The sequence below is a fragment of the Pseudophryne corroboree genome, chromosome 1 (assembly GCF_028390025.1).
Source record: "Pseudophryne corroboree isolate aPseCor3 chromosome 1, aPseCor3.hap2, whole genome shotgun sequence".
NCBI classification, from domain to species: Eukaryota; Metazoa; Chordata; class Amphibia; order Anura; family Myobatrachidae; genus Pseudophryne; species Pseudophryne corroboree.
Window position 1 is genome coordinate 172,945,451 of NC_086444.1, and position 27,023 is coordinate 172,972,473.

Sequence of the window (27,023 nt, forward strand, 5' to 3'; positions counted from 1 at the left end):
GAGAGTGCGGATGACTCTGCAGCACCGAATGAGAGAACTCAAGGTCCTCCTCAGCCAGGGAATCAAATTTGTAGAATTTAGCAAACGTGTTTGCCCCTGACCAAGTTGCAGCTCGGCAAAGTTGTAAAGCCGAGACCCCTCGGGCAGCCGCCCAAGATGAGCCCACTTTCCTCGTGGAATGGGCTGTTACTGATTTAGGATGCGGCAATCCAGCCGCAGAATGCTCCAGCTGAATTGTGCTACAAATTCAGCGAGCAATAGTCTGCTTAGAAGCAGGAGCACCTATTTTGTTGGGTGCCTACAGGATAAAAAACGAGTCAGTTTTCCTGACTCCAGCCGTCCTAGAAATATAAATTTTAAGGCCCTGACTACGTCCAGTAACTTGGAATCTTCCAAGTCCCTAGTAGCCGCAGGCACTACAATAGGTTGGTTCAAGTGAAAAGCTGATACCACCTTAGGGAGAAACTGGGGACGAGTCCTCAATTCTGCCCTATCCATATGGAAAATCAGATAAGGGCTTTTACATGACAAAGCCGCCAATTCTGACACACGCCTGGCCGAAGCCAAGGCCAATAACATGACCACTTTCCACGTGAGATATTTCAAATCCACAGTTTTAAGTGGCTCAAACCAATGTGATTTTAAGAAACTCAACACCACGTTGAGATCCCAAGGTGCCACAGGAGGCACAAAAGGGGGCTGAATATGTAGCACTCCCTTTACAAATGTCTGAACTCCAGGCAGTGAAGCCAGTTCTTTCTGGAAGAAAATCGACAGAGCCGAAATCTGGACCTTAATGGAACCCAATATTAGGCCCATAGTCACTCCTGACTGTAGGAAGTGCAGAAAACGACCCAGCTGAAATTCCTCTGTTGGGGCCTTCCTGGCCTCACACCAAGCAACATATTTTCGCCAAATACGGTGATAATGGTTTGCGGTTACTTCTTTCCTGGCTTTTATCAGCGTAGGAATGACTTCCTCCGGAATGCCCTTTTGCTTTAGGATCCGGAATTCAACCGCCATGCCGTCCAACGCAGCCACGGTAAGTCTTGGAACAGACAGGGCCCCTGCTGTAGCAGATCCTGTCTGAGCGGTAGAGGCCATGGGTCCTCTGATATTATTTCTTGAAGTTCTGGGTACCAAGCTCTTCTTGGCCCATCCGGAACCACGAGTATTGTTCTTACTCCTCGTTTTCTTATTATTCTCAGTACCTTTGGTATGAGAGGCAGAGGAGGGAATACATAAACCGACTGGTACACCCACGGTGTCACTAGAGCGTCCACAGCTATTGCCTGAGGGTCCCTTGACCTGGCGCAATATCTAGTTTTTTGTTTAGGCGGGACGCCATCATGTCCACCTGTGGCCTTTCCCAACGGTTTACCAACAGTAGGAAGACTTCTGGATGAAGTCCCCACTCTCCCGGGTGTCGGTCGTGTCTGCTGAGGAAGTCTGCTTCCCAGTTGTCCACTCCCGGAATGAACACTGCTGACAGTGCTAAGACGTGATTTTCCGCCCATCGGAGAATCCTTGTGGCTTCTGCCATCGCCATCCTGCTTCTTGTGCCGCCCTGTCGGTTTACATGGGCGACTGCCGTGATGTTGTCTGATTGGATCAGTACCGGCTGGTTTTGAAGCAGAGGCCTTGCCAGACTTAGGGCATTGTAAATGGCCCTCAGTTCCAGAATATTTATGTGTAGGGACGACTCCTGACTTGACCAAAGTCCTTGGAAATTTCTTCCCTGTGTGACTGCCCCCCAGCTTCGAAGGCTGGCATCCGTGGTTACCAGGACCCAGTCCTGTATGCCGAATCTGCGGCCCTCTTGAAGATGAGCACTCTGCAGCCACCACAGTAGAGATACCCTGGTCCTTGGAGACAGGGTTATCAGCCGATGCATCTGAAGATGCGATTCCGACCACTTGTCCAAGAGGTCCCACTGAAAGGTTCTTGCATGGAACCTGCCGAATGGAATTTCGTTTCGTAAGAAGCTACCATTTTTCCCAGGACTCGTGTGCAGTGATGCACCGATACCTGTTTTGGTTTCAGGAGGTCTCTGACTAGAGATGACAGCTCCTTGGCTTTCTCCTGCGGGAGAAACACTTTTTTTCTGTTCTGTGTCCAGAACCATCCCGAGGAACAGCAGGCGTGTGGTAGGAACCAGCTGTGACTTTGGAATGTATAGAATCCATCCGTGCTGTTGTAGCACTTCTCGGGATAGTGCTACTCCGACCAACAACTGCTCCATGGACATCGCCTTTATAAGGAGATCGTCCAAGTACGGGATAATTAAAAACTCCCTTTTTTCGAAGGAGTATCATCATTTCTGCCATTACCTTGGTAAAGACCCTCTGTGCCGTGGACAGTCCAAACGGCAGTGTTTGGAATTGGTAATGGCAATCCTGTAACACAAATCTGAGGTACTCCTGGTGAGGATGGTAAATGGGGACATGTAGGTAAGCATCCTTGATGTCCAGGGATACCATGTAATCCCCCTCCTCCAGGCTTGCAATAACCGCCCTGAGCGATTCCATCTTGAACTTGAATTTTTTTATGTATGTGTTCAAGGACTTCAAATTTAAAATGGGTCTCATCGAACCGTCCGGTTTCGGTACCACAAACAGTGTGGAATAGTAACCCCGTCCTTGTGGAAGTAGGGGCACCTTGACTATCACCTGCTGGGAATACAGCTTGTGAATTGCCTCTAGCACAGCCTCCTTACCTGAGGGAGTTGTCGGCAAGGCAGATTTGAGGAAACGGCGGGGGGGAGACGCCTCGAATTCCAGCCTGTACCCCTGAGATACTACTTGAAGGATCCAGGGATCCATGTGAGCGAGCCCACTGATCGCTGAAATTTTTGAGGCGGCCCCCCACCGTACCTGGCTACGCCTGTGGCCCCCCACCGTACCTGGCTACGCCTGTGGAGCCCCCGCGTCATGCGGTGGACTCGGAGGAAGCGGGGGAAGAATTTTGATTCTGGGAACTGGCTGGCTGGTGCAGCTTTTTCCCTCTTCCCTCGTCTCTGTGCAGAAAGGAAGCGCCTTTGACCCGCTTGCTTTTCTGAAGCCGAAAGGACTGTACCAGATAATACAGTGCTTTCTTAGGCTGTGAGGAAACCTGAGGTGAAAAATTTTCTTCCCAGCTGTTGCTGTGGAAACGAGGTCCCAGAGACCATCCCCAAACAATTCCTCACCCTTATAAGGCTCTATGTGCCTTTTAAAGTCAGCATCACCTGTCCAGTGTCGGGTCTCTAATACCCTCCTGACAGAATGGCCATTGCATTAATTCTGGATGCCAGCCGGCAAAATATCCCTCTGTGCATCCCTCATATATAAGACGACGACTTATGTTCGCAAAATAGTATCCCTGTTTGACAGGGTTACAGACCACGCTGCAGCAGCACTATCTGCAGGTCTCAGTCTAGTACCTGAGTGTGTAAATACAGACTTCAGGATAGCCTCCTGCTTTTTATCAGCAGGTACCTTCAAAGTGGCCGTATCCTAAGACGGCAGTGCCACCTTTTTTGACAAACGTGTGAGCGCCTTATCCACCCTAGGGGATATCTCCCAGCGTAACTTATCCTCTGGCGGGAAAAGGCACGCCATCAGTAACTTTTTAGAAATTACCAGTTTCTTATCGGGGGAACCCACGCTTTTTCACACTTCATTCACTCATTTGATGGGGGAACAAAACACTGCCTGCTTTTTCTCCCCAAACATAAAACCCTTTTTTAGTGGTACTTGGGTTAATGTCAGAAATGTGTAACACATTTTTTATTGCCGGGATCATGTAACGGATGTTCCTAGTGGATTGTGTATATGTCTCAACCTCGTCGACACTGGAGTCAGACTCCGTGTCGACATCTGTGTCTGCCATCTGAGGGAGCGGGCGTTTTTGAGCCCCTGATGGCCTTTGAGACGCCTGGGCAGGCGCGGGCTGAGAAGCCGGCTGTCCCATAGCTGTTACGTCATCCAGCCTTTTATGTAAGGAGTTGACACTGTCGGTTAATACCTTCCACCTATCCATCCACTCTGGTGTCGGCCCACAGGGGGCGACATCCCATTTATCGGCATCTGCTCCGCCTCCACATAAGCCTCCTCATCAAACATGTCGACACAGCCGTACCGACACACCGCACACACACAGGGAATGCTCTGACTGAGGACAGGACCCCACACAGCCCTTTGGGGAGACAGAGAGAGAGTATGCCAGCACACACCAGAGCGCTATATAATGTAGGGATAAACACTATCACTGAGTGAATTTTCCCCAATAGCTGCTTGTATAAACAATATTGCGCCTACATTTTGTGGCCCCCCCCTCTTTTTAACCCTTTGAGCCTGAAAACTACAGGGGAGAGCCTGGGGAGCTGTCTTCCAGCTACACTGTGAAGAGAAAATGGCGCCAGTGTGCCGAGGGAGATAGCTCCGCCCCTTTTTCGCTGACTTTTCTCCCGCTTTTTTATGGATTCTGGCAGGGGTAATTATCACATATATAGCCTCTGGGGCTATATATTGTGATTATTTTGCCAGCCAAGGTGTTTTTATTGCTGCTCAGGGCACCCCCCCCCCCCCCAGCGCCCTGCACCCTCAGTGACCACAGACCTTGGAAATTTCTTCCCTGTGTGACTGCACCCCACCCTCGGAGGCTTGCGTCCGTGGTCACCAGGACCCAGTCCTGAATGCCGAATCTGCGGCCCTCGAGAAGGTGATCGCTCTGTAACCACCACAGGAGTGACACCCTGGCCCTGGGGGATACGGTGATTAACCGATGCATCTGAAGATGTGATCCGGACCACTTGTCCAGTAAGTCCCATTGAAAGGTCCTCGCATGGAACCTGCCGAAGGGAATGGCCTTGTATGATGCCTCCATGTTTCCCAGGACACGAGTGCAGTGATGCACTGACACCTGTTTCGGTTTTAATAGGTTCCTGACCAGTGTCATGAGTTCCTGAGCTTTCTCCATCGGAAAATAAACACTTTTTTGGTCTGTGTCTAGAATCATGCCCAGGAAAGGCAGACGAGTCGTAGGAACCAACTGCGACTTTGGAATATTTAGAATTCAGCCGTGGTGCCGTAACACGTCCAGAGAAAGTGCTACACTGATCAGCAACTGTTCTCTCGATCTCGCTTTTATGAGGAGATCGTCCAAGTATGGGATAATTGTGACTCCTTGCTTTCGCAGGAGTACCATCACTTCCGCCATTACCTTGGTAAATATTCTCGGTGCCGTGGAGAGACCAAACGGCAACGTCTGAAATTGGTAATGACAATCCTGTACCACAAATCTGAGGTACGCCTGATGAGGTGGATAAATGGGGACATGAAGGTATGCATCCTTTATGTCCAGAGACACCATAAAATCCCCCCCTTCCAGGCTTGCGATGACCGCTCTCAGCGATTCCATCTTGAACTTGAACCTTTTCAGGTATATGTTCAGGGATTTTAAATTCAATATGGGTCTGACCGAACCGTCCGGTTTCGGGACTACAAAAATGGTCGAATAATAACCCCTTCCCTGTTGCAGGAGGGGAACTTTTATCACCACCTGTTGAAGATACAATTTGTGAATTGCCGATAACACTATTTCCCTGTTGTGGGGGGAAGCTGGTAGGGCCGATTTGAGGTAGCGGGTGAGGGGGCATCTCTTCGAATTCCAGCTTGTATCCCTGAGACACAATTTCTATTGCCCAGAGATCCACCTGGGAGTGAACCCACTGGTGGCTGAAATTTTGAAGACGTGCCCCCACCGGGCCTAGCTCCGCCTGTGGAGCCCCAGCATCATGCGGTGGATTTTGTAGAGACTGGGGAGGACTTCTGTTCCTGGGAACTAGCTGTGTTGTGCAGCTTCTTTCCTCTGCCCCTGCCTCTGGCAAGAAAGGACGCACCTCTGACTTTCTTGTTTTTCTGTGAACGAAAGGACTGCATTTGATAATACGGTGCTCTCTTAGGCTGTGAGGAAACGTATGGCAAAAAATTTGACTTTCCAGCAGTAGCTGTGGAGACCAGGTCCGAGAGACCCTCCCCAAACAATTCCTCACCCTTGTAAGTTAATACCTCCATATGCCTTTTTGAGTCGGCATCACCTGTCCATTGCCGAGTCCACAGGACCCTTCTGGCAGAAATCGACATAGCATTTATTCTAGAACCCAGTAGACTAATGTCTCTTTGAGCATCTCTCATATATAGGACAGCGTCTTTAATATGCCCCAGGGTCAACAACATAGTATCCTTGTCTAAGGTATCAATTTCCTCAGATAAGATATCTGTCCACGCTGCTACAGCACTACACACCCAGGCCGACGCGATCGCCGGCCTCAGTAAGGTACCTGAATGTGTATAAATGGACTTCAGGGTAACCTCCTGTTCGCGATCCGCAGCATCTTTGAGGGTAGCCGTATCCTGTGACGGCAGGGCTACCTTCTTGGATAAGCATGTTAAAGCTTTGTCCACCTTAGGGGAGGATTCCCAGCGTTACCTGTCCGTTGGCGGGAAAGAATACGCCATAAGAATCCTTTTGGAAACCTGCAGTTTTTTATCTGGAGATTCCCAAGCATTTTCACATAACTCATTTAGCTCGTGTGAGGGGGGAAAGGTTACCTCCGGCTTCTTTTCCCCATACATATGCACCCTCTTGTCAGGGACTGGGGTTTCCTCTGTGATGTGCAACACATCCTTAATTGCTATAATCATATAACGGATGGATTTAGCCAATTTTGGCTGTAACTTTGCATCATCGTAATCGACACTGGAAATCAGAATCCATGTCGGTATCTGTGTCAACAATTTGGGATAATGGGCGCTTCTGAGACCCCGACGGCCCCTGCGACATAGGATCAGGCACGGGTTGGGACCCTATCTGTCCTGAGGCTTCAGCTCTTTCTAACCTTTTATGCAAGGAATTAACATTATCATTTAAAACCTTCCACATATCCATCCAATCAGGTGTCGGCGCCGTCGGCGGAGACACCACATTCACTTGCTCCCGCTCTGCTTCCACATAGCCTTCCTCATCAGACATGTCGACACAAGCGTACCGACACACCACACACACAGGGAATGCCCTTTCTGAAGACAGTTCCTCCACAAGGCCCTTAGGAGACAGAGAGAGAGTATGCCAGCACACACCCCAGCGCTATAAACCCAGGAATAACACAGTAATTTAATGTTAACCCAGTAGCTGCTGTTTATATATTGTTTTTGCACCTAATTATGTGCCCCCCCTCTCTTTTTACCCTCTTCTACCGTGTATCTGCAGGGGAGAGCCTGGGAAGCTTCCTCTCAGCGGAGCTGTGGAGAAAAAATGGCGCTGGTGAGTGCTGGGGAAGAAGCTCCGCCCCCTCGGCGGCGGGCTTCTGTCCCGCTTAAATATGCAATTTTTTGGCGGGGGCTCATACATATATACAGTGCCCAGCTGTATATTTGTTAAACTTTTGCCAAAAGAGGTCCCAAATGCTGCCCAGGGCGCCGCCCCCCGCCCTGCAGCCTTACAGTGACCGGAGTATGTGAGGTGTGTGGGAGCAATGGCGCACAGCTGCAGTGCTGTGCGTTACCTCAGTGAAGAACGGAGTCTTCTGCCGCCTTAGACGTCTTCTTTACTTCTCATACTCACCCGGCTTCTGTCTTCCGGCTCTTCGAGGGGGACGGCGGCGCGGCACTGGGATCGGACGGCGAGGGTAAGATCCTGTGTACGATCCCTCTGGAGCTAATGGTGTCCAGTAGCCTAAGAAGCAGGACCTAGCTTCAGAGAGTAGGGCTGCTTCTCTCCCCTCAGTCCCACGATGCAGGGAGTCTGTTGCCAGCAGAGCTCCCTGAAAATAAAAAACCTAACAAAATACTTTCTCTCAGCAAACTCAGGAGAGCTCACTGAAAAGCACCCAGCTCGTCTGGGCACAGTATCAAACGGAGGTCTGGATGAGGGGCATAGAGGGAGGAGCCAGTGCACACCAGAACCTAAATTCTTTCTTAAAGTGCCCATGTCTCCTACGGAGTCCCCAGCATTAGAGATTAGAGATAGAGATATATAGTCTGTCTTTGGTCCTGTTCTGTTCGTGAGTGAGTATGTATGTAAGGTTAGCATCAATGGTTCAGGCTAAATTGTAGTGGATGGCAGAGAAGAATATGGTAAGAGAAGGAAGGTGTGTGGGGGCAGGGGTTGGTAGGAGTCCGGGGACTTAAATTAATTTAATTGCAGAAGACCTTCATATGCTGACAGAATCTCACACGAGTCTACAGTAAAAGATCTGAAAACCCCTAGTATGGCGTTGCACCGAAACAGGATATATATGTGGGATTCATTATTCAAGTATGTGGAAGTTTTCTCCATAGTTGCCATAGTTATTAAGCTGCTGTTGGCAGGAAGGCCGTTCTGGCTGTTTCCGATGTCTGGCAACCAAACATCTAGCTAGCAGCATTAAGAATTTGTATGTAAAGTTTATAAGAATGCTTATGTAATGGGTAACAGAAGACACGGAGATTAGGAGATCAAACGGTCAGTACATCATAACTAAGGCTAACAAAGTCCGACCAGACCTGAGCTATCTTTGGACAGGACCACTAGATAAAGACAAATGATCCCATAGCTCATCTGCCATTAGTGTGATGCAGGCAAATATAGCTCCTTTAGCTCAGTATGGACTGTATTTCTGCTTATAATAAACCTTACAGGCATTCTCTATTACCAGACATGAGATAGAGGATCTCAATGCCTTTTCCCTCACAGTGGTGCAAATGGCATCATACTGTGGACTCCGGATTGGTTTCCCAACTTATTACATGCTAAGGAGCGGTGGTTTGCTTAGCATTTATCTGTAAGTTGCCAATATGTAATTCACTTAAAAAAAAGGATTGTTAGCACATAGGATTTATAAATTAGGTCAGAAGTTTGGGTATAGTCAGATTGAGAAGGGAGTCATCAAATTGCTGTACTTGGAGAGCTGCACAAGTGGCTAATTTTGGTAATATTATCCTGTAAAGTAGTCAGAGTGACACAATGGCCAGATATGGGGATATCCAACACCACTCAAATATCATTCTCAACCACTGTCTCCCTTACTTCTGTTCTAGACTCTTCCTCTGGCAGTCACTACTAATCTTCATAGATCCACACCTTAACCTTGGCATTCCAAATGCACTAGATACCTGCAAAAGTGCTCACGAACCACCGAACTATAGTGGAGGAAATCATTTCAAATTTATGATCTCGACCTACAGTGGCCTTTCCTTTCTAAACAGTCTTATTCAGAGGCAGCACATTGCATCTCACCGCATTACAATGAGTGAACCTAACTCATATGCCGCCAATGTTGCACACCTGTCACTGCCCTGCGCTGCCAGTCCAGCAGTAACTATAGCCAGCAGCTCAGCTGCTGTCAGAGTGCGGTGACAGTCTGGACAGAGGGAGAGGAAGGGCCACAATCAGGGGATTACTTCCACCCCAGTTTCCTCTCTAATGAGACTGTCATTGCTGCCGACACTGGGCATCCAGGTATGTGAAATCACAATCTTGTGACTGTCCCCAGCCCAAGAAAATAAAAATAAAAAAAAGAAGGAAGAGCTGAGCTGCAGTTCTGAGCACCTGGTATGAAAATTGTAATACATGAGTCCCCTACTGCCAGTCACCTTCTCCCTGGAATCACCTTCTGCCTGTCGCTCTCTCCCTGGTATTACCCACTGCCTATCCCAGTCAAAAGCGCTTTGAGTCCAGTTGGAAAAAGAGCACTATATAAAATTATTACTACTTTGTACCTGCCTGTCACCCTCTCTCCATCACCCATTGCCTCTCTGCCACCCTTCACACTCTCGGTCATCTACTGTCTGCCATCCTCTCCCTGTTACCCACTGCCTCTCCCTAGCATTAGCAGCCGTCTCTCCCTGGCGTCACCTACTGCCTGTCATCTTCTCCTATTCACTCACTGCCTCTTTCCATCACCCTCTGCCATGTGGGGCGGAGGAGGGGGTCCCAAAGCTTATTTCTGCATCTGGGCCCACCACTCACAAGTGCCACCACTGGTCTTATTTCAAGACCCTTAAGTCCTCCCAGTCCTTAAACCACCATTGTCTTTGCCACCTTCAACTCCTTCCTCGCTCTCTGCCCACGACGGTATGCGGTCAGCATACCGATGGACAGGATCCAGCCTGTCACAATACAGATGCTGGGATCCTGCCAGAGGCACCATACCGCTGCTGGAATACCAGCGAGATAGGCGATTCCCCCTCTGTGGGTGTCCACAACACTCAGAGGTAGAACACTCACCACCTACATTCTTCTTATGTGAGCTCATCAGCTCTTTGACTCCAATATCATCTCTATGCTGATGTCACTCAGATCTACCTCTCCTCCCCTGACCTCTCCCCCACTCTAGCTGTCTCTCTATTTCCTCCTGGATATCCCAGAGCTTTGTTAGACTGACTGAGCTGATAATCTTCCCACCCTCATGAAAAACCTCACCCCCTTCAATTTCATTGTCTATTGACCGAACTTCCATATCCACTAGCCCCTAAGTGCGCTGTCCTGTAGTTAGTCTTGCTCCTCCCTCTCCTTCAAACCTCGCATTCAGTTCCTTTTGCAGTCTGCCAGTTCCAGCTTAGAAATATCTCCAATATCAGACCCTCTCTCACCCAGAAGGCATCTCAAACAATCATCCGCTCATTGGCCATCTCCAGACTGGACAAAATCTCACAGCGGGTCCATCTTGCAACAGGCTCTACTGTGCATGAATGGCCAGTCTAATGGTCTCTCCTCCGTTGCACCCTTAGCTGCCCAGACTCTGTTGCACCTTTTGTGGCTCCAATCAGATCCCATAGAGCAGTACTTCCCAAACTTGATCTTCAAAAAACCCCAACACTTCGTGTTTTCCAGGTCACCTAGCAAGTGCCCAGGTGCATTAATTACTCACCTACACATTTTAAAAGATCCACAGGTGGAGCTTATTATTTAACTTAGGATCCTGTGAGGAGACCTGGAAAACGTGAACTGTTGGGGGTCCTCGAGGACAGAGTTTGGGAACCATTGCTCTAAAGCCGGCATTCCCAACCGCGGTCCTCAAGGCACACCAACAGTGCAGGTTTTAGTGATATCCAGGCTTCAGCACAGATGGTTAAATCAAAATAACTGATGTACTAATTAAGTCACCTGTGTCTAAGCCTGGATATCACTAAAACCAGGACTGTTAGTGTGCATTGAGGACCGTGGTTTGGAAACACTGTTTTAAAGCCTCTGCAACTTCCTTAATTGCAATGGATTACCAGCACCTGAAAGATGGGGATGCAGGTATGTGACCAGCAGGTCACAATACCGATGCCGGGGTCCCAAACGCTGAATAGCCCACCGGTCGCCATGCCGACCAACAAGGACTATTCCCATTCGTGGGTGTCCACGACACCAAGAGAGTGGGAACAGAACCTGTGGCGAGCCACCGAGCCCGCAAGGGGCTTCGTTGCACTCTCGTCACCCGAACCCAACCCTAAAGATGGAGATGTTCCCTTGAACACACTTTGCAGGAAGTAAAACCAAGCTGCAGCACTCTTGCAGGCTGTAGCAGTGATGAACTAAGTGAGGAGATCTATGTTTATTACACAAGAAAAGGATTTATCCTTACAGTGCAGCAATGCATCCACCGTGCAGAAAGTCTGAAACATATTTGCAATCATTCATTTATACCACCACTGCTATATATACTGTCGCTCCACAGTAATCTTCCAAACGATGTAACGATATATCGTCAGTGGCCACATCCAGGAGTATGCAGTCGTTGACGTCATCCTCAGATTGAGCACCATGTAGGGCCGAGCAAAAGATGCGATAAACAACTCATAGGAGTGCGTGATAGTGCATACCCCAGTGGTTCTCAAACTTTTTTGAATCACGGCACCCTAGAGTATCAGAACTTTTTTCACGACACCCCTAGGCCAAAAGTTTCTTACCGAGAAATTTTGCAAGAAATATTAAATGAAGTAAAATTGTGTTTATATGTCATGTCATCCTTCGGTTCAGTTATGTGTTGGGGGACAAGATTTGCTTCCGTTTGTCCACATATTTTAGGATCAGCAGACACCAGCACTGGTTTTGCCTTTTACATTGATTATAAGTAATTTAAAATTGGTCCTGGATCACCAATACAAGGCACCCCTGTAAGTGTCATGAGGCACCCCAGGGTGCCACGGCAAACAGTTTGAGAACCAATGGCATACACACTGAACGATTTGAATGATTTATCGTAACGATTCATCCATAATATCGTCTAGTGTGTACCCACCTTAAGTGTCCTGCCATCTATTCAGTTTTAGAAAAATGAATACTGCAGCCTGAAAAACTGCCTCAGATATAAAGAATTTGATGTGAATGTATGGGGATAGGAAAGGGGAAAACACACTGTCACCAAAAACACTTTATGATCCTTAATTCTGTCTAGCACACCCTGGTAGTCTGAGGATAAGTGAATTCTCAACGCCAACCCCTGCTATACAGCGCAAAGGTCAGAGGTGACAAAGGTCAACTCTGCTTGGTACCATGTAGTAGCAGAAAGCTTTTAGCAGAAAAAGCAGTTTACAGAGACATGCTTTTTTTTTTTTTTTTTTTTTTTTTTATACACCTTGCTATATGAAAAAAACTAACCTAAATCAAATGAATCTTTGATTAATAATTAGGTTTTATAAAATTCCTTTAAAGGGGGGGGGGGAAACACTACTATTAAGCAATATTAACTTATTACATTTATCATAAGTTAATGGTGTAAATGTATACTTAAACAAAAAAATAAAAAGTAAAATACAATTACAGAGGGAGTTGTAAATCAGGTGTAACTGTTTAATCTGAAAGTTAAAAAGTTTCAAGTGGATTTAAATCTAAATAAAAGCAAGTCTGTTTCAAGGTTAATAAATATGTATTGTAAAGCATTTTGCCTAACAACATAATTTAATATCTAAATAATTTGTTTTAAACAGCTTTATAATAAACAACGTAAGCAGCATAGCGAATCAGGCAATGGTGAACTACACACATGAGATGCGTCTGCTGTTTTGCTACAAGAACACACCAAGAAACCTGCTGTGAGTACCAGAGCCAAGTTTAGAGAGCAAAAATGTGCATTATATGGAGAGGAAGCAGGAGAGGCTCTCTGCAGGGAGTTTCCTAACATCAAATGGATTTCAGAGCTAGTCTACAGGCCTACATTGTTTCATGTAATTTAACCATTTACAGTAGCCTTGGAAGCTTTTCATCCGATAAAACTCAGAACACACTACCAGCAAAAAAAAAAAAATCAACATAGCAGTGTGGCAATATAATATAATACATAATATTATTGTCAGTGTCAGCTGTTCCTTAGTAATTTATCAGCCAGTGTCAGGTGACTAGTGTACCTTTAAAAGCCATAAGGTGTGTGGCAGGTACACATTAAACCGAGTAGGCATATTTGCAGTTATATTATGTGTGATACAGTTGCCAGGTTGTAATTTTTAAGACTCTGTGATAGTGTAGGACCTGCATGAAGGTGGGGTACCTTGGCGAGCGGTTTGCAGGCTTCCGTGCATTGGCCAATTCACTAACTAAACCCCCATCCTTATTGATGTTGTGAAGATAAGTGAGCTTGCTTTGGTGAGTGCTGAATTGTATAATATATATTTATAATTGTATATATATTTATATATATATATATATATATATATATATATATATATATATATATATATATATATATATATATATATATATATAGTCAAAAGTTACTTATTGCTGCAAGTAGATATTGTGTGCATGGCCCAGTGTCTATTTACGACAGAGAGGGGCTAGGGACATGCCAAGCATCTCATAGAGTGCTGGGCATGCGTCCGAGGTGTTATAAACAGGGGCATGGCTCGTGGGCACAGCGATCCTGTGAGGTACTTGCAAATGTCCAGCTACAATATGCCCCATAGAAAAGCTGGGAGGTATGTGTTATTCAGATACATTACTGTACAGCCGCCCACATGTGGGGATATGTTTAGTTGAATTCATTAATTTGTGGTCACTTATGTGGTAAGTGGAGTAGCACCGATTGGTCTTCAGTGAGTGTCTGAAATGATCACGTGACCCTGGGCTACCTTTAGGCAACTAACCGTTCACATAGTCAAACAGGATTTTCTGTCCTGACCAGTAAATTTAGAATGCAAAGCATATGAATACAATTGAGTAATTGGGGACCTGAAAGAGGACTGTATAATGTACACTATATTTTAAGTCCAGATAAATAAGTCTGATAAAATTATCACATGCTCTTGGAAGTTCATAAGATGTGATAAATCTGGTCATGGTATTAAAAATTTTGCAGTGTGTACGTGTTGATGACTGATCTGCCGACAGGCCTTCAGAAATCTGCGCATGTGTACTAGGACTCGACAGATCGCACATAAGACGGAGGATCAGAAGAAATAACTTTATAGTGTGTACGCTTCACTACTGGTACTATTCATCACAAGAACAAATCGAGAGTTCATCAACCTGAATAAACACAACACAAAATTGTACAGAATGTACCCAGCAGATACCATGGGCATATTGTAAGATATCTCAGAGTGTACGGCCTCTCCTGGGGAGACGACATTCCCTATTCCTTCGCTGTGTAGAAATAGGAGAAATGTCTGGCGTATGCAGCTCCCAGATGATAGCATTTGTCACACAATTTGCCATGTCTGACAGACTAATATTTTGATCAGTCACGCAAATATACTGTACAATTATTGGGAAATCCATGGGGATCAGGCGGAATGCCCAGACAAATTAACAAAAATGACCATTAATCCCCTCAGAAATGACCATTAAACACCAAAGGACGTTCCGTTTGACAATACTCCAATAGACAATGAAGAAGAGAAAGTGTGGAGTTGTCCAGCGGTAGCGATAAGTCCGGAACTAGAGGTGGAACGCAAAACTCGCCGCGGCCGGAAGTGATGTATACAGAAGGACGTCATTTCCGGAAACAGCGGCGGAACGCACGGGCGGGCCAACAGGCGGATATGACGTATACCAGTGAGCCGGGAACACGGAAATCAGACCCTGGTGTGTTATAATGAAGGGAAACTTTTGGCGCCCAAGAAGGGATTCATGAATACCCGAACAGGAAAAGGGGATTGGATGCATAAGGTTGTTATGTATAGGATGTTTAGAAGATAGTTGGATCCATGTCTGGAAATAGGTTTTTCACATAGGATATGATGTCATCATTAAGGGGATATAAATAGGATATCCTTTGGGAAGGAAGAACACGCCTTGAAAAAGATACTGTGAAGTATTGAAACGCGTTGGCTTATGGTCGTTTGGAGTCTGGAACGGATCCATAGGAGGATTTGCGAGGTGCTGGGGACGCCTGGTTTGAATTTCTATCTGCCTTGTTAACTCTGTCTTATGGTGAGAGTCCAGTCATCTAATCTGGCTTTTTAAATTTTATTAAAGCAATATTATACTATGTTTGCTTTTATCCTTTTCATGAGATCTCTGTGAATGGAGTGATGTATGGATGAAAATTTGGAACCACATTAAGGAAAATATATCCTCTCCCTTCCAATGCGCATATTGTCTATTTTTTAGACATTACCATATGGTTCGGATTCTACCTACACACACAAATTTAATTGTTTTATGTTATCAGTATTACACTATTTGTACTTTATATCTTTGGTTTGAGGGCAAAAATTGATGATAAACAGGTCATCTAGAAGTACCCCCAAGAATTGCATCAGCGCCTGAAGACAACTTGGTGATATTCTTTCTTTTGGAATGCCCAGACAATTATATAACTTAAATCCAGCTTTAGTCTGAAATTGTCAAAACATCAAAATCAAAGCAGTTCAACAGAGTAATGATTAACCAAAATGTTAAACACCTAATCTGTAAGTGTCTTCTCTGTGTCTGCCTCTGACACCACCTCACACCCTTCCATCCTTCCTGTTGGTGTCCCTCAGGGTTCTGTCCTAGGCCCCCTTCTGTTCTCCCTGTACACCTCTTCCCTGGGTGCGCTCATTAACTCCTGTGGCCTTCAATACCACCTCTATGCTGATGACACACAACTCTACCTCTCCTCTCTTGATCTGTCCTCTCTCAAGTTTCCAGCTGCCTCTCAGCAATCTCCTCCTGGATGTCTGAGCGCTCTCTGAAGCTCAACATGGACAAAACTGAACTCATCATCTTTCCCACACCCAGAGCAACACCCCCTACCAATATCTCTATCATGGTTGACAACACCATCATCTCCCCCGTTCCCCAACTCCACTGCTTGGGCGTCATTCTACTCCTCCCTCTCCTTTGCACCCCACATCCAAGCTCTAGCACAATCTTGTCTGTTCCAGCTACGCATATTGCTCGCATCAGGCCATTTATCTCCCAGAGTGCAACTAAACTTATCATCCACTCACTGGTCATCTCACGGCTCGACCACTGCAATGTTCTCCTCACTGGCCTCGCTTGGTCGCCTCCAATCTGTCCTGAACTCCACAGATAGGCTTATCTGCCTCTTCCGCCAATCCACATCTGCCACTCCTTCGACAAAATCTACACTGGCTCCCATTCCCCTACAGAATCCTCTTCAAAGTAATCACCCTCACATACATGGCCATCTCTAATTCCACTGCTCCCTACATCTCCAACCTCCTCTCCCTTCATTTCCCGCCCCTACAGTCAGCCAATGACCATTGCCTCTCCACTGCCCTGGTCACTGCTTCCCATGCTCGAGTTCAAGACTATGCCTGTGCTGCACCCCTTCAGTGGAATTCTCTCCCTCGCTCCATTAGACTCTCCCCGACCTTGCAAAGCTTCACACGGGCACTAAAAATCCACCTATTCATCAAGGCATACCCTCCCGATGCATAACCTAGTCCTGAGTCCGCTCCTCCATACCCCATACCCCTGCCTCATGCCTTGAACATCTCGGTTTTGCTTACATACCACCATCAGGCTACCTCCCGCTTGCTTGCGCCTCATGTCATCTGTCTGTCGCCCCTTCCCACTAGATTGTTAGCTTTCCAGAACAGGGCCCTCTTTCCTCTTGTTGTCAAAGCCCTCTTCTCGACACATTTCACTTGCAGTTCTCTCCTACTCAGCGACCATCTTTACCCGCCTTTTCTCCTGCTGGTGAAAGCTCATTTCCATCTATGGGCACCAGCCCCAAATAGTACGATGGTTATTCCCTTGCTACTTACATCATAGCTGTATTATGTTTTGAGAATTGTGGTGCTCTTTGTTACCTGTACTCTATTTTTGTTATTTATTTACTGTAATGATAAGTTTTGTCTCCCAGTACTGTCCTTTGTATGGCGCTGCAAAACACTTGTGTTGCCTTATAAATAAAATGTAATAATATAAGTAAAGTGTAATGTTAAAATAAGAATTTACTTACCGATAATTCTATTTCTCATAGTCCGTAGTGGATGCTGGGGACTCCGAAAGGACCATGGGGAATAGCGGCTCCGCAGGAGACTGGGCACAAAGTAAAAGCTTTAGGACTAGCTGGTGTGCACTGGCTCCTCCCCCTATGACCCTCCTCCAAGCCTCAGTTAGGATACTGTGCCCGGACGAGCGTACACAATAAGGAAGGATTTTGAATCCCGGGTAAGACTCATTACCAGCCACACCAATCACACCGTACAACTTGTGATCTGAACCCAGTTAACAGCATGATAACAGAAGGAGCCTCTGAAAAGATGGCTCACAACAACAATAACCCGATTTTTGTAACAATAACTATGTACAAGTAATGCAGACAATCCGCACTTGGGATGGGCGCCCAGCATCCACTACGGACTATGAGAAATAGAATTATCGGTAAGTAAATTCTTAATTTCTCTAACGTCCTAGTGGATGCTGGGGACTCCGAAAGGACCATGGGGATTATACCAAAGCTCCCAAACGGGCGGGAGAGTGCGGATGACTCTGCAGCACCGAATGAGAGAACTCCAGGTCCTCCTCAGCCAGGGTATCAAATTTGTAGAATTTAGCAAACGTGTTTGCCCCTGACCAAGTAGCTGCTCGGCAAAGTTGTAAAGCCGAGACCCCTCGGGCAGCCGCCCAAGATGAGCCCACTTTCCGTGTGGAATGGGCTTTTACAGATTTTGGCTGTGGCAGGCCTGCCACAGAATGTGCAAGCTGAATTGTACTGCAAATCCAACGAGCAATCGTCTGCTTAGAAGCAGGAGCACCCAGCTTGTTGGGTGCATACAGGATAAACAGCGAGTCAGATTTTCTGACTCCAGCCGTCCTGGAAACATATTTTCAGGGCCCTGACTACGTCCAGCAACTTGGAATCCTCCAAGTCCCTAGTAGCCGCAGGCACCACAATAGGTTGGTTTAAGTGAAATGCTGAAAACACCTTAGGGAGAAATTGAGGACGAGTCCTCAATTCCGCCCTGTCCGAATGGAAAATCAGATAAGGGCTTTTACAGGATAAAGCCGCCAATTCTGACACGCGCCTGGCCCAGGCCAGGGCCAACAGCATGACCACTTTCCATGTGAGATATTTTAACTCCACAGATTTAAGTGGTTCAAACCAATGTGACTTTTGGAATCCAAAAAAAAAAACTACATTGAGATCCCAAGTGCCACTGGAGGCACAAAAGGAGGCTGTATATGCAGTACCCCTTTTACAAACGTCTGAACTTCAGGGACTGAAGCTAGTTCTTTTTGGAAGAAAATTGACAGGGCCGAAATTTGAACCTTAATGGACCCCAATTTCAGGCCCATAGATACTCCTGTTTGCAGGAAATGTAGGAATCGACCCAGTCGAATTTCCACCGTCGGGCCTTACTGGCCTCGCACCACGCAACATATTTTCGCCAATTGCGGTGATAATGTTTCTGCGGTTACATCCTTCCTGGCTTTGATCAGGATAGGGATGACTTCATCGGGAATGCCCTTTTTCCTTCAGGATCCGGCGTTCAACCGCCATGCCGTCAAACGCAGCCGCGGTAAGTCTTGGAACAGACAGGGTCCTTGCTGGAGCAGGTCCCTTCTTAGAGGTAGAGGCCACGGATCCTCCGTGAGCATCTCTTGAAGTTCCGGTTACCAAGTCCTTCTTGGCCAATCCGGAGCCACGAATATAGTGCTTACTCCTCACCATCTTATCAATCTCAGTACCTTGGGTATGAGAGGCAGAGGAGGAAACACATACCCTGACTGGTACACCCACGGTGTTACCAGAGCGTCTACAGCTATTGCCTGAGGGTCCCTGGACCTGGCGCAATACCTGTCGAGTTTTTCCCAACGGTTTATAATCCTGTGGAAGACTTCTGGGTGAAGTCCCCACTCTCCCCGGGTGGAGGTCGTGCTGAGGAAGTCTGCTTCCCAGTTGTCCACTCCCGGAATGAATACTGCTGACAGTGCTATCCCATGATTTTCCGCCCAGCGAAGAATCCTTGCAGCTTCTGTCATTGCCCTTCTGCTTCTTGTGCCACCCTGTCTGTTTACGTGGGTGACTGCCGTGATGTTGTCCGACTGGATCAACACCGGCTGTCCTTGAAGCAAAGGTCTTGCTAAGCTTAGAGCATTGTAAATGTCCCTTAGCTTCAGGATATTTATGTGAAGTGATGTCTCCAGGCTTGACCATAAGTCCTGGATATTCCTTCCCTGTGTGACTGCTCCCCAGCCTCGCAGGCTGGCATCCGTGGTTACCAGGACCCAGTCCTGAATGCCGAATCTGCGGCCCTCTAGAAGATGAGCACTCTGCAACCACCACAGGAGGGACACCCTTGTCCTTGGTGACAGGGTTATCCGCTGATGCATCTGAAGATGCGATCCGGACCATTTGTCCAGCAGGTCCCACTGGAAAGTTCTTGCGTGGAATCTGCCAAATGGGATTGCTTCGTAGGAAGCCCCCATTTTACCCAGAACCCTTGTGCATTGATGCACTGAGACTTGGCTCGGTTTGAGGAGGTTCCTGACTAGCTCGGATAACTCCCTGGCTTTCTCCTCCGGGAGAAACACCTTTTTCTGGACTGTGTCCAGGATCATCCCTAGGAACAGAAGACACGTCGACGGAACCAGCTGCGATTTTGGAATATTGAGAATCCAATCGTGCTGCCGCAACACTATCTGAGATAGTGCTACACCGACCTCCAACTGTTCCCTGGATCTTACCCTTATCAGGGAATCGTCCAAGTAAGGGATAACTAAAATTCCCTTCCTTCGAAGGAACATCATCATTTCGGCCATTACCTTGGTAAAGACCCGGGGTGCCGTGGACCATCCCTACGGCAGCGTCTGAACTGATAGTGACAGTTCTGTACCATAAACCTGAGGTACCCTTGGTGAGAAGGGTAAATTTTGACATGAAGGTAAGCATCCTTGATGTCCCGAGACATCATGTAGTCCCCTTCTTCCAGGTTCGCAATCACTGCTCTGAGTGACTCAATCTTGAATTTGAACCTCTGTATGTAAGTGTTCAAAGATTTTAGAATCGGTCTCACCGAGCCGTCTGGCTTCGGTACCACAATAGTGTGGAATAATACCCCGTTCCCTGTTGCAGGAGGGGTACCTTGATTATCACCTGCTGGGAATACAGCTTGTGAATGGCTTCCAAAACTGCCTCCCTGTCCGAGGGAGACGTCGGTAAAGTCGACTTTTGGAAACGGCGAGGGGGAGACGTCTCGAATTCCAATATGTACCCCTGAGATATTACCTGAAGGATCCAGGGGTCTACTTGCGAGTGAGCCCACTGCGCACTGAAATTCATTGAGAACGGGCCCCCACCGTGCCTGAGCTTATAAAGCCCTAGCGTCATACTGAGGGCTTGGCAGAGGCTGGAAAGGGTTTCTGTTCCTGGGAACTGGCTGATCTCTGCAGCCTTTTTCCTCTCCCTCTGTCACGAGCAGAAAAGAGGAACCTTTTGTCCGCTTGCCAACAAAGGACTGCGCCTGATAATACGGCGTCTTATTTTGAGAGGCGACCTGGGGTACAAACGTGGATTTCCCAGCTGTTGCCGTGGCCACCAGGTCTAAAAGACCGACCCCAAATGTCCCCTTTCAAAGGCAATACTTCCAAATGACGTTTGGAATCCGCATCACCTGACCATTTTACTGGTAGAATTGGACAACGCACTTATACTTGATGCCAGTCGGCAATTATTCCGCTGTGCATCATGCATATATAGAAATGCATCTTTTAAATGCTCTATAGGCAATAATATACTATCCTTATCTAGGATATCAATATTTCCAGTCAGGGAATCTGACCATGCCAACCCAACACTGCACCTCCAGGCTGAGGCGATAGCTGGTCGCAGTATAACACCAGTATGTGTGTAAATACCTTTTTTTGGATACCCTCCTGCTTTCTATCAGCAGGATCCTTAAGGGCGGCCATCTCATGAGAGGGTAGAGCCCTTGTTCTTACAAGCGTGTGAGCGCCTTATCCCCCCTAGGGGGTGTGTCCCAATGCATCCTAACCTCTGGCGGGAAAGGGTATGCAGCCAATACTTTTTAAGAAATTATTAATTGTTATCGGGGGGAAACCCACGCATCATCACACATTTTATTTCTCAGATTCAAGAAAACTACAGGTAGTTTTTCCCTCACCGAACATAATACCCCTTTTTTGGTGGTACTCGTATTATCAGAAATGTATAAAACATTTTCCATTGTCTCAATCATGTAACGTGTGGCCCTACTGGAAATCACGGTTGTCTCTTCACCGTCGACACAGGAGTCAGTATCCGTGTCGGCGTCTGTATCTGCCATCTGCCTGACGGCCTATAAGACGTCTGGACAGGCACAAGCTGAGTAGCCGGCTGTCTCATGTCAACCACTGTTTTTTTTATATAGAGCTGACACTGTCACGTAATTTTCAACAGTACATCCACTCAGGTGTCGACCCCCTAGGGGGTGACATCACTGTTACAGACACTCTGCTCCGCCTCCACATCATTTTCCTCCTCATACATGTCGACACACACGTACCGACACCCAGCACACACACAGGGAATGCTCTGATAGAGGACAGGACCCACTTAGCCCTTTGGGGAGACAGAGGGAGAGTTTGCCAGCACACACCAGAGCGCTATATATGTATAGGGACAACCTTACAATAAGTGTCTATCCCTTATAGCTGCTTATATCTGTTATTTTGCCAAATAAGTGCCCCCCTCTCTTTTTTACCCTGTTTCTGTAGTTGCAGGATGCAGGGGAGATTCTGGGAGCCTTCCTACCAGCGGAGCTGTGTGGGAAAAATGGTGCTGTGTGCTGAGGAGATAGGCCCCGCCCCCTTCACGGCGGGCTCTTCTCCCGCTTTTTACTGGAAAACTGGCAGGGGTTAAATACATCCATATAGCCCAGGAGCTATATGTGATGTATTTTTCGCCAACTAAGGTAAATTCATTGCTTCCCAGGACGCCCCCCCCAGCGTCCTGCACCCTCAGTGACCGGAGTGTGAAGTGTGCTGAGAGCAATGGCTACCTTATGAAGACAGGAAAGTCTTCTGCCGCCGATTTATGGACCTCTTCTTGCTTCAGCATCTGTAAGGGGGCCGGCGGCGCGGCTCCGGGACCCATCCATGGCTGGGCCTTTGATCGTCCCTCTGGAGCCAATGTCCAGTAGCCTAAGAAACCCAATCCACTCTGCACGCAGGTGAGTTCGTTTCTCTCCCCTAAGTCCCTCGATGCAGTGAGCCTGTTGCCAGCAGGTCTCACTGAAAATAAAAAACCTATTTAAACTTTTACTCTAAGCAGCTCAGGAGAGCCACCTAGATTGCACCCTTCTCGTTCGGGCACAAAATCTAACTGAGGCTTGGAGGAGGGTCATAGGGGGAGGAGCCAGTGCACACCAGCTAGTCCTAAAGCTTTTACTTTGTGCCCAGTCTCCTGCGGAGCCGCTATTCCCCATGGTCCTTTCGGAGTCCCCAGCATCCACTAGGACGTTAGAGAAACAAAGTCTTATTTTGCACAGACACCCTAGCACCCAGGTAACGGCAGAAACACATATGAAACTGGCCTTTTGGGTCTTAATGTGTGCGTCATTGGGCCGGATTCAGATGTGGTCAGAGTTATTATGAATAGCACTAATACGATAACGCAGCAAGGGGCATCACGCATCCTGCTTGCATTAGTGATCCGAGATGCATCCTAGGATGCAGCTGCGGATCACCTAAGACACCATTGGTCGGCTGCATGACCTATGGGGTCCCACAATCCAGCCACAGCAGATCCAACAAAGAGGCCAGAAAATCTCATTCTTCCAACAGAAATACTGGCCTCGTCCCTACCACGTAATGGCCAACGCCTTCCCAAACGGCATCAAACTGTCAGTCACCAACAGTCAGCTGCAGATCTGCATCCGACATCACAGTCTACGAGTCGGCACACACGCAAAGTGCCGTACATCAGTACTTTGCGGAGGCGCAACACCTCCACCCACATCTGAATTAGGCCCACTGTGGACAGCTGCAAGTTAAAAATGTAAAGTTGCGATGGGATCTTACGTAATGCTTTGTGCTGTTGGGAGGTCTATTTCAATAGGTCACTTGGAAATTCAATTACGGGTGATGCCAGCAGAAGAGCGGCACATCGCAAGCACAACATTGCTCATTTTGTATTGATAGGAATGCACAGGAAAATGAGTTTGTGCTCTATTGCCGTGCTACAAATAGCAATCTCACTGTGTGGTACAATCAGTTGGATTTGTAGACACAACAAGGACCCAAATAACAAAAACCCTGGCAAGAAGGTACAATAGTGACATTTCTGTGCCCATGTGTCATTAACAGGACAGCTGTCCTACTTACTGGTGCTAGTTCCAACTTCTGACCACACTCATTGGATGCAGAAGGCACGTATACACGGCACTTCTGGCTATTATATTACAAGTAGGTCTAGGAAACTGCTGGAGGATATACAGACCATTTTTTAAGACTGTTTGTGGCCCAGACCAGGCCACTAATACTTTCAAGCATACCAGGCCTCCTAGCAAATGCCAGAGCTGTTAGTTTGACAGTAGTGCCAGCCTGACTGTCGCTGTATGTTCAATTACAATTTCATAACCTCTTCATAGATCACTGACACAAAAAATATGAATTGTTCAACAAGTGTTCATATGATTGTATACGATCTGTGTGTACAGAGATCCTAGGCAGATGTATTAACCTGGAGAAGGCATAAGGAAGTGATAAACCAGTGATATGTGCAATGTGATAAAGGCACCAGCCAATCAGATCCTAACTGTTAATTTACATATTGGAGCCGATTGGCTGGTGCCTTTATCACCTTACACATATCACTGGTTTATCACTTCCTTATGCCTTCTCCAAGTTAATACATCTGCCCCCTACGATGGATGTGCTTTGGGGTACTTGCTACAGAGAGAGATCTATTATTTTTAAACTCACAGCCGAACTCAAGCTTACTATACCATGAGCACAGAGCAAACACTCATGTGTATCCACCCGAGAACTGCTGTCATAAAGAGATCATACGTATATTGCAGCACAACCTGCAAATCATAGCAAAGTGTATTTACATATGACCCATACCATTCTTCCCCAATACACAGCATTCCCTTGTCATTAACCCGTTAAGCAGTGCTCCTTATAGTGACTCCAGAAGAGACACTTGGTCATGTGACCGTCCCCACCCAAACAGCTCGCGCACACCTGGCATTGCTCCAATAGCTCAGTTTCACTTGTCAGTGGGTTTCAGTGAAGAACATGCTGAGTGTCTGAAGGAAGGTTCTCCACTCTACTTGGCAGAGTAGGATCAGCCGGCTACTGAGATCACTTCAGTAATAGAGAACCATGGGCATACCTGCCAGTATTATCATGTGAGTGGGTTTACACAGCTCTGCTTCTGGTTATCGTAGTATTTTGTCAACTGAATAATCTAGCTACATTAATGATAAGAGCATTTGCTATCAATTACTTATTCACAATTAGGTAGATTCAAAGGGGAATTGATAAACAGAGACAAACCCAAAGCTCAGAGGATTATGTTTGTAATTGTGCAATGGGCACAGGAGAGCGGGCAAGCCCAGTAAGCTCTTACCTTATAATGTAACCCTTAGCTGCTATTACATCAATAATACCATAGGGCAGTGGTTCCCAAACTGTGTGCCGTGGCTCCCTGGGGTGCCTCGGGACACTTGCAGGGGTGCCTTGGATTGGTGATCCAGGACCAATTCAAACTATTTATGGTCAGTATAATAGGCAAAACCAGTGCTGGTGGCTGCCAATGTTATATATGCGGACAAACCGTAGCAAACCGTGTCCCTCACCACACAACTGAACCTATGGATGACATATAAACGCAAAGAACTTCATTTATTATTTCTTTCCAAATTTCTCAATAGGAATCTTTTGGCCTAAGGGTGCAGTGGTAAAAATTCTGATACTCTAGGGTGCCGTGACTCAAAAGAGTTTGGTAACTGCTGCCATAGGTTAAACTGCTTGAGAACCAGACCAATATGGGTTCATGCCTAGTCCTCTACATTAACATTGAAAGCGTCATGGATATGCGCAGACTGGCTCTCACTGATCCGCATGCTATAACATCCCGTCGCTGCTAGTTAAAGGCTGCCAGTAGCGGCAGGGAGGGCGCAATAGAGGAAGGGGATACTGTCGGAGATAAATACCCTTGACATATCCATTAGGATTACTGCAATACTAAACGAATCATGCCACTACAATCATTGTTAAAGGGGGCCAATTGTTTTGGAGCTGAAAAATGAAATAAAACTAAATAAGCTGATTATACGCATAGCATGACTATACCACTTCTAACATATATAAGGTATGGGTAATCAGGTATGGGGTATTTATCAAAGCTTGGAGAGAGATAACATTTTAATAAGTAAAGTACTAACCAATCAGCTTCTAGTTTACATTTTACAGTGTTTGAAAAATGACAGGATCTGATTGGTTGGTATTTTATCTCACAATTTTATCTCTTGCCAAGCTTTAATAAATACTAGTCAGAGTAAAATATGGCATATTAGTCATCACTTTTGCTAAAAATATTGTAGATATATAAAAATCACAAAGTATACCAATACAAGGAGATGGCCCAGACAGCAACATCACTTGGGAACAAGCTTTGGTCATCTGTAGGCTTCAACCGTGACGGAATTTATTTATTAATTACAAGCTCCATTGTATGCTGGGACGTGCAGTTCCACAATACCTGTGACCACGTTTACATAAAAAATCCCACCACCTAATACTGTGCTTTGGTTTATGAAGTGCGACTATTCGTGTCCACTTGTGTGATGAATTTAAATTAAATGGGGGGTTGAGGGGTGGCATAACCTAGAGAGTGAGGGGACAGGTGTCTCACCTCCGGGGGCTCCTCAGCGTCCTCCTGTCTGGATCAGAGAGAAGTTCTCCGCGTTCTACAAAACTTTCCAAACCACAATCCCAACAGCAGCTCCCTCTGAGGCTCAGTGCAAGAGTGCGAACGAGGAATTGTTGCGTCTTCCCGGCCCTGCCTCCTTCCCCCTCCCCCAACGCCCGGGGGAGCCGGGCGTGGCACCCGAGCAGCAGCGCCGTACACCTGAGAGCAGGAGAAACAGGTTCCTGCCTCCCGCTGCGCCCCTGCACATGGGCCGGCTGCTGAGCTGCTCTGTGTGCCTGGCTCCAGGCTGTGCCGGAGAGATGTTCTTGCGAAATGAAATAAAGGTCACTCAGAGCCGTTACCAGTTTATGGGGCAGTAATGTCAGGGTTTTACAGCTGTGATACCAGGGCTGGGGTGTGAGGGCGAGGACGGGCCACTTTCCCCTGCTATAGTCATTGTCAATGGTTATGTATACGGGACGGATGACCATCTAACTAGGTGTAATTATACACACAAATCATTGGCAATTAGACTTGTATTTGTTTTTGTGCGCAATGTGGGTTTACTGTTGTGTATATAGAATACACTATTGCAGATATCAATATAGTGCTAATAGTAAGATCAGCACAAGTTCTATATTATTTATTTATTAACAGTTTCTTTTATAGCGCAGCAAATTCTGTTGAGCTTTATAGGCCCTACACACTGGCAGATCCGCCGCCGAGCTGCCCGACGGCCGATACGGGCGACCCGGCG

At 46.9% G+C, this 27,023-nt stretch overlaps 1 protein-coding gene across 2 annotated transcripts in view; it reads right to left on the minus strand.

Annotated features, from left to right (window-relative positions):
* The window catches only part of OCLN (occludin), a 134,462-nt gene extending 107,882 nt beyond the window's left edge, over nucleotides 1–26,580 (minus strand). The window contains exon 1 of one of the 2 annotated variants that reach the window (XM_063963896.1): nucleotides 26,270–26,580. Coding sequence is in view for 1 of the 2 variants with exons in the window: in XM_063963895.1 (XP_063819965.1) it covers nucleotides 25,983–26,037 (55 nt within the window). In the remaining variant the exon portion in view is untranslated. Of the gene's footprint in view, nucleotides 1–25,982; nucleotides 26,046–26,269 lie in introns of those variants that run through there. The other variant, XM_063963895.1, reaches the window with a different exon arrangement.
* Between the last annotated feature and the right edge of the window lie 443 nt (nucleotides 26,581–27,023).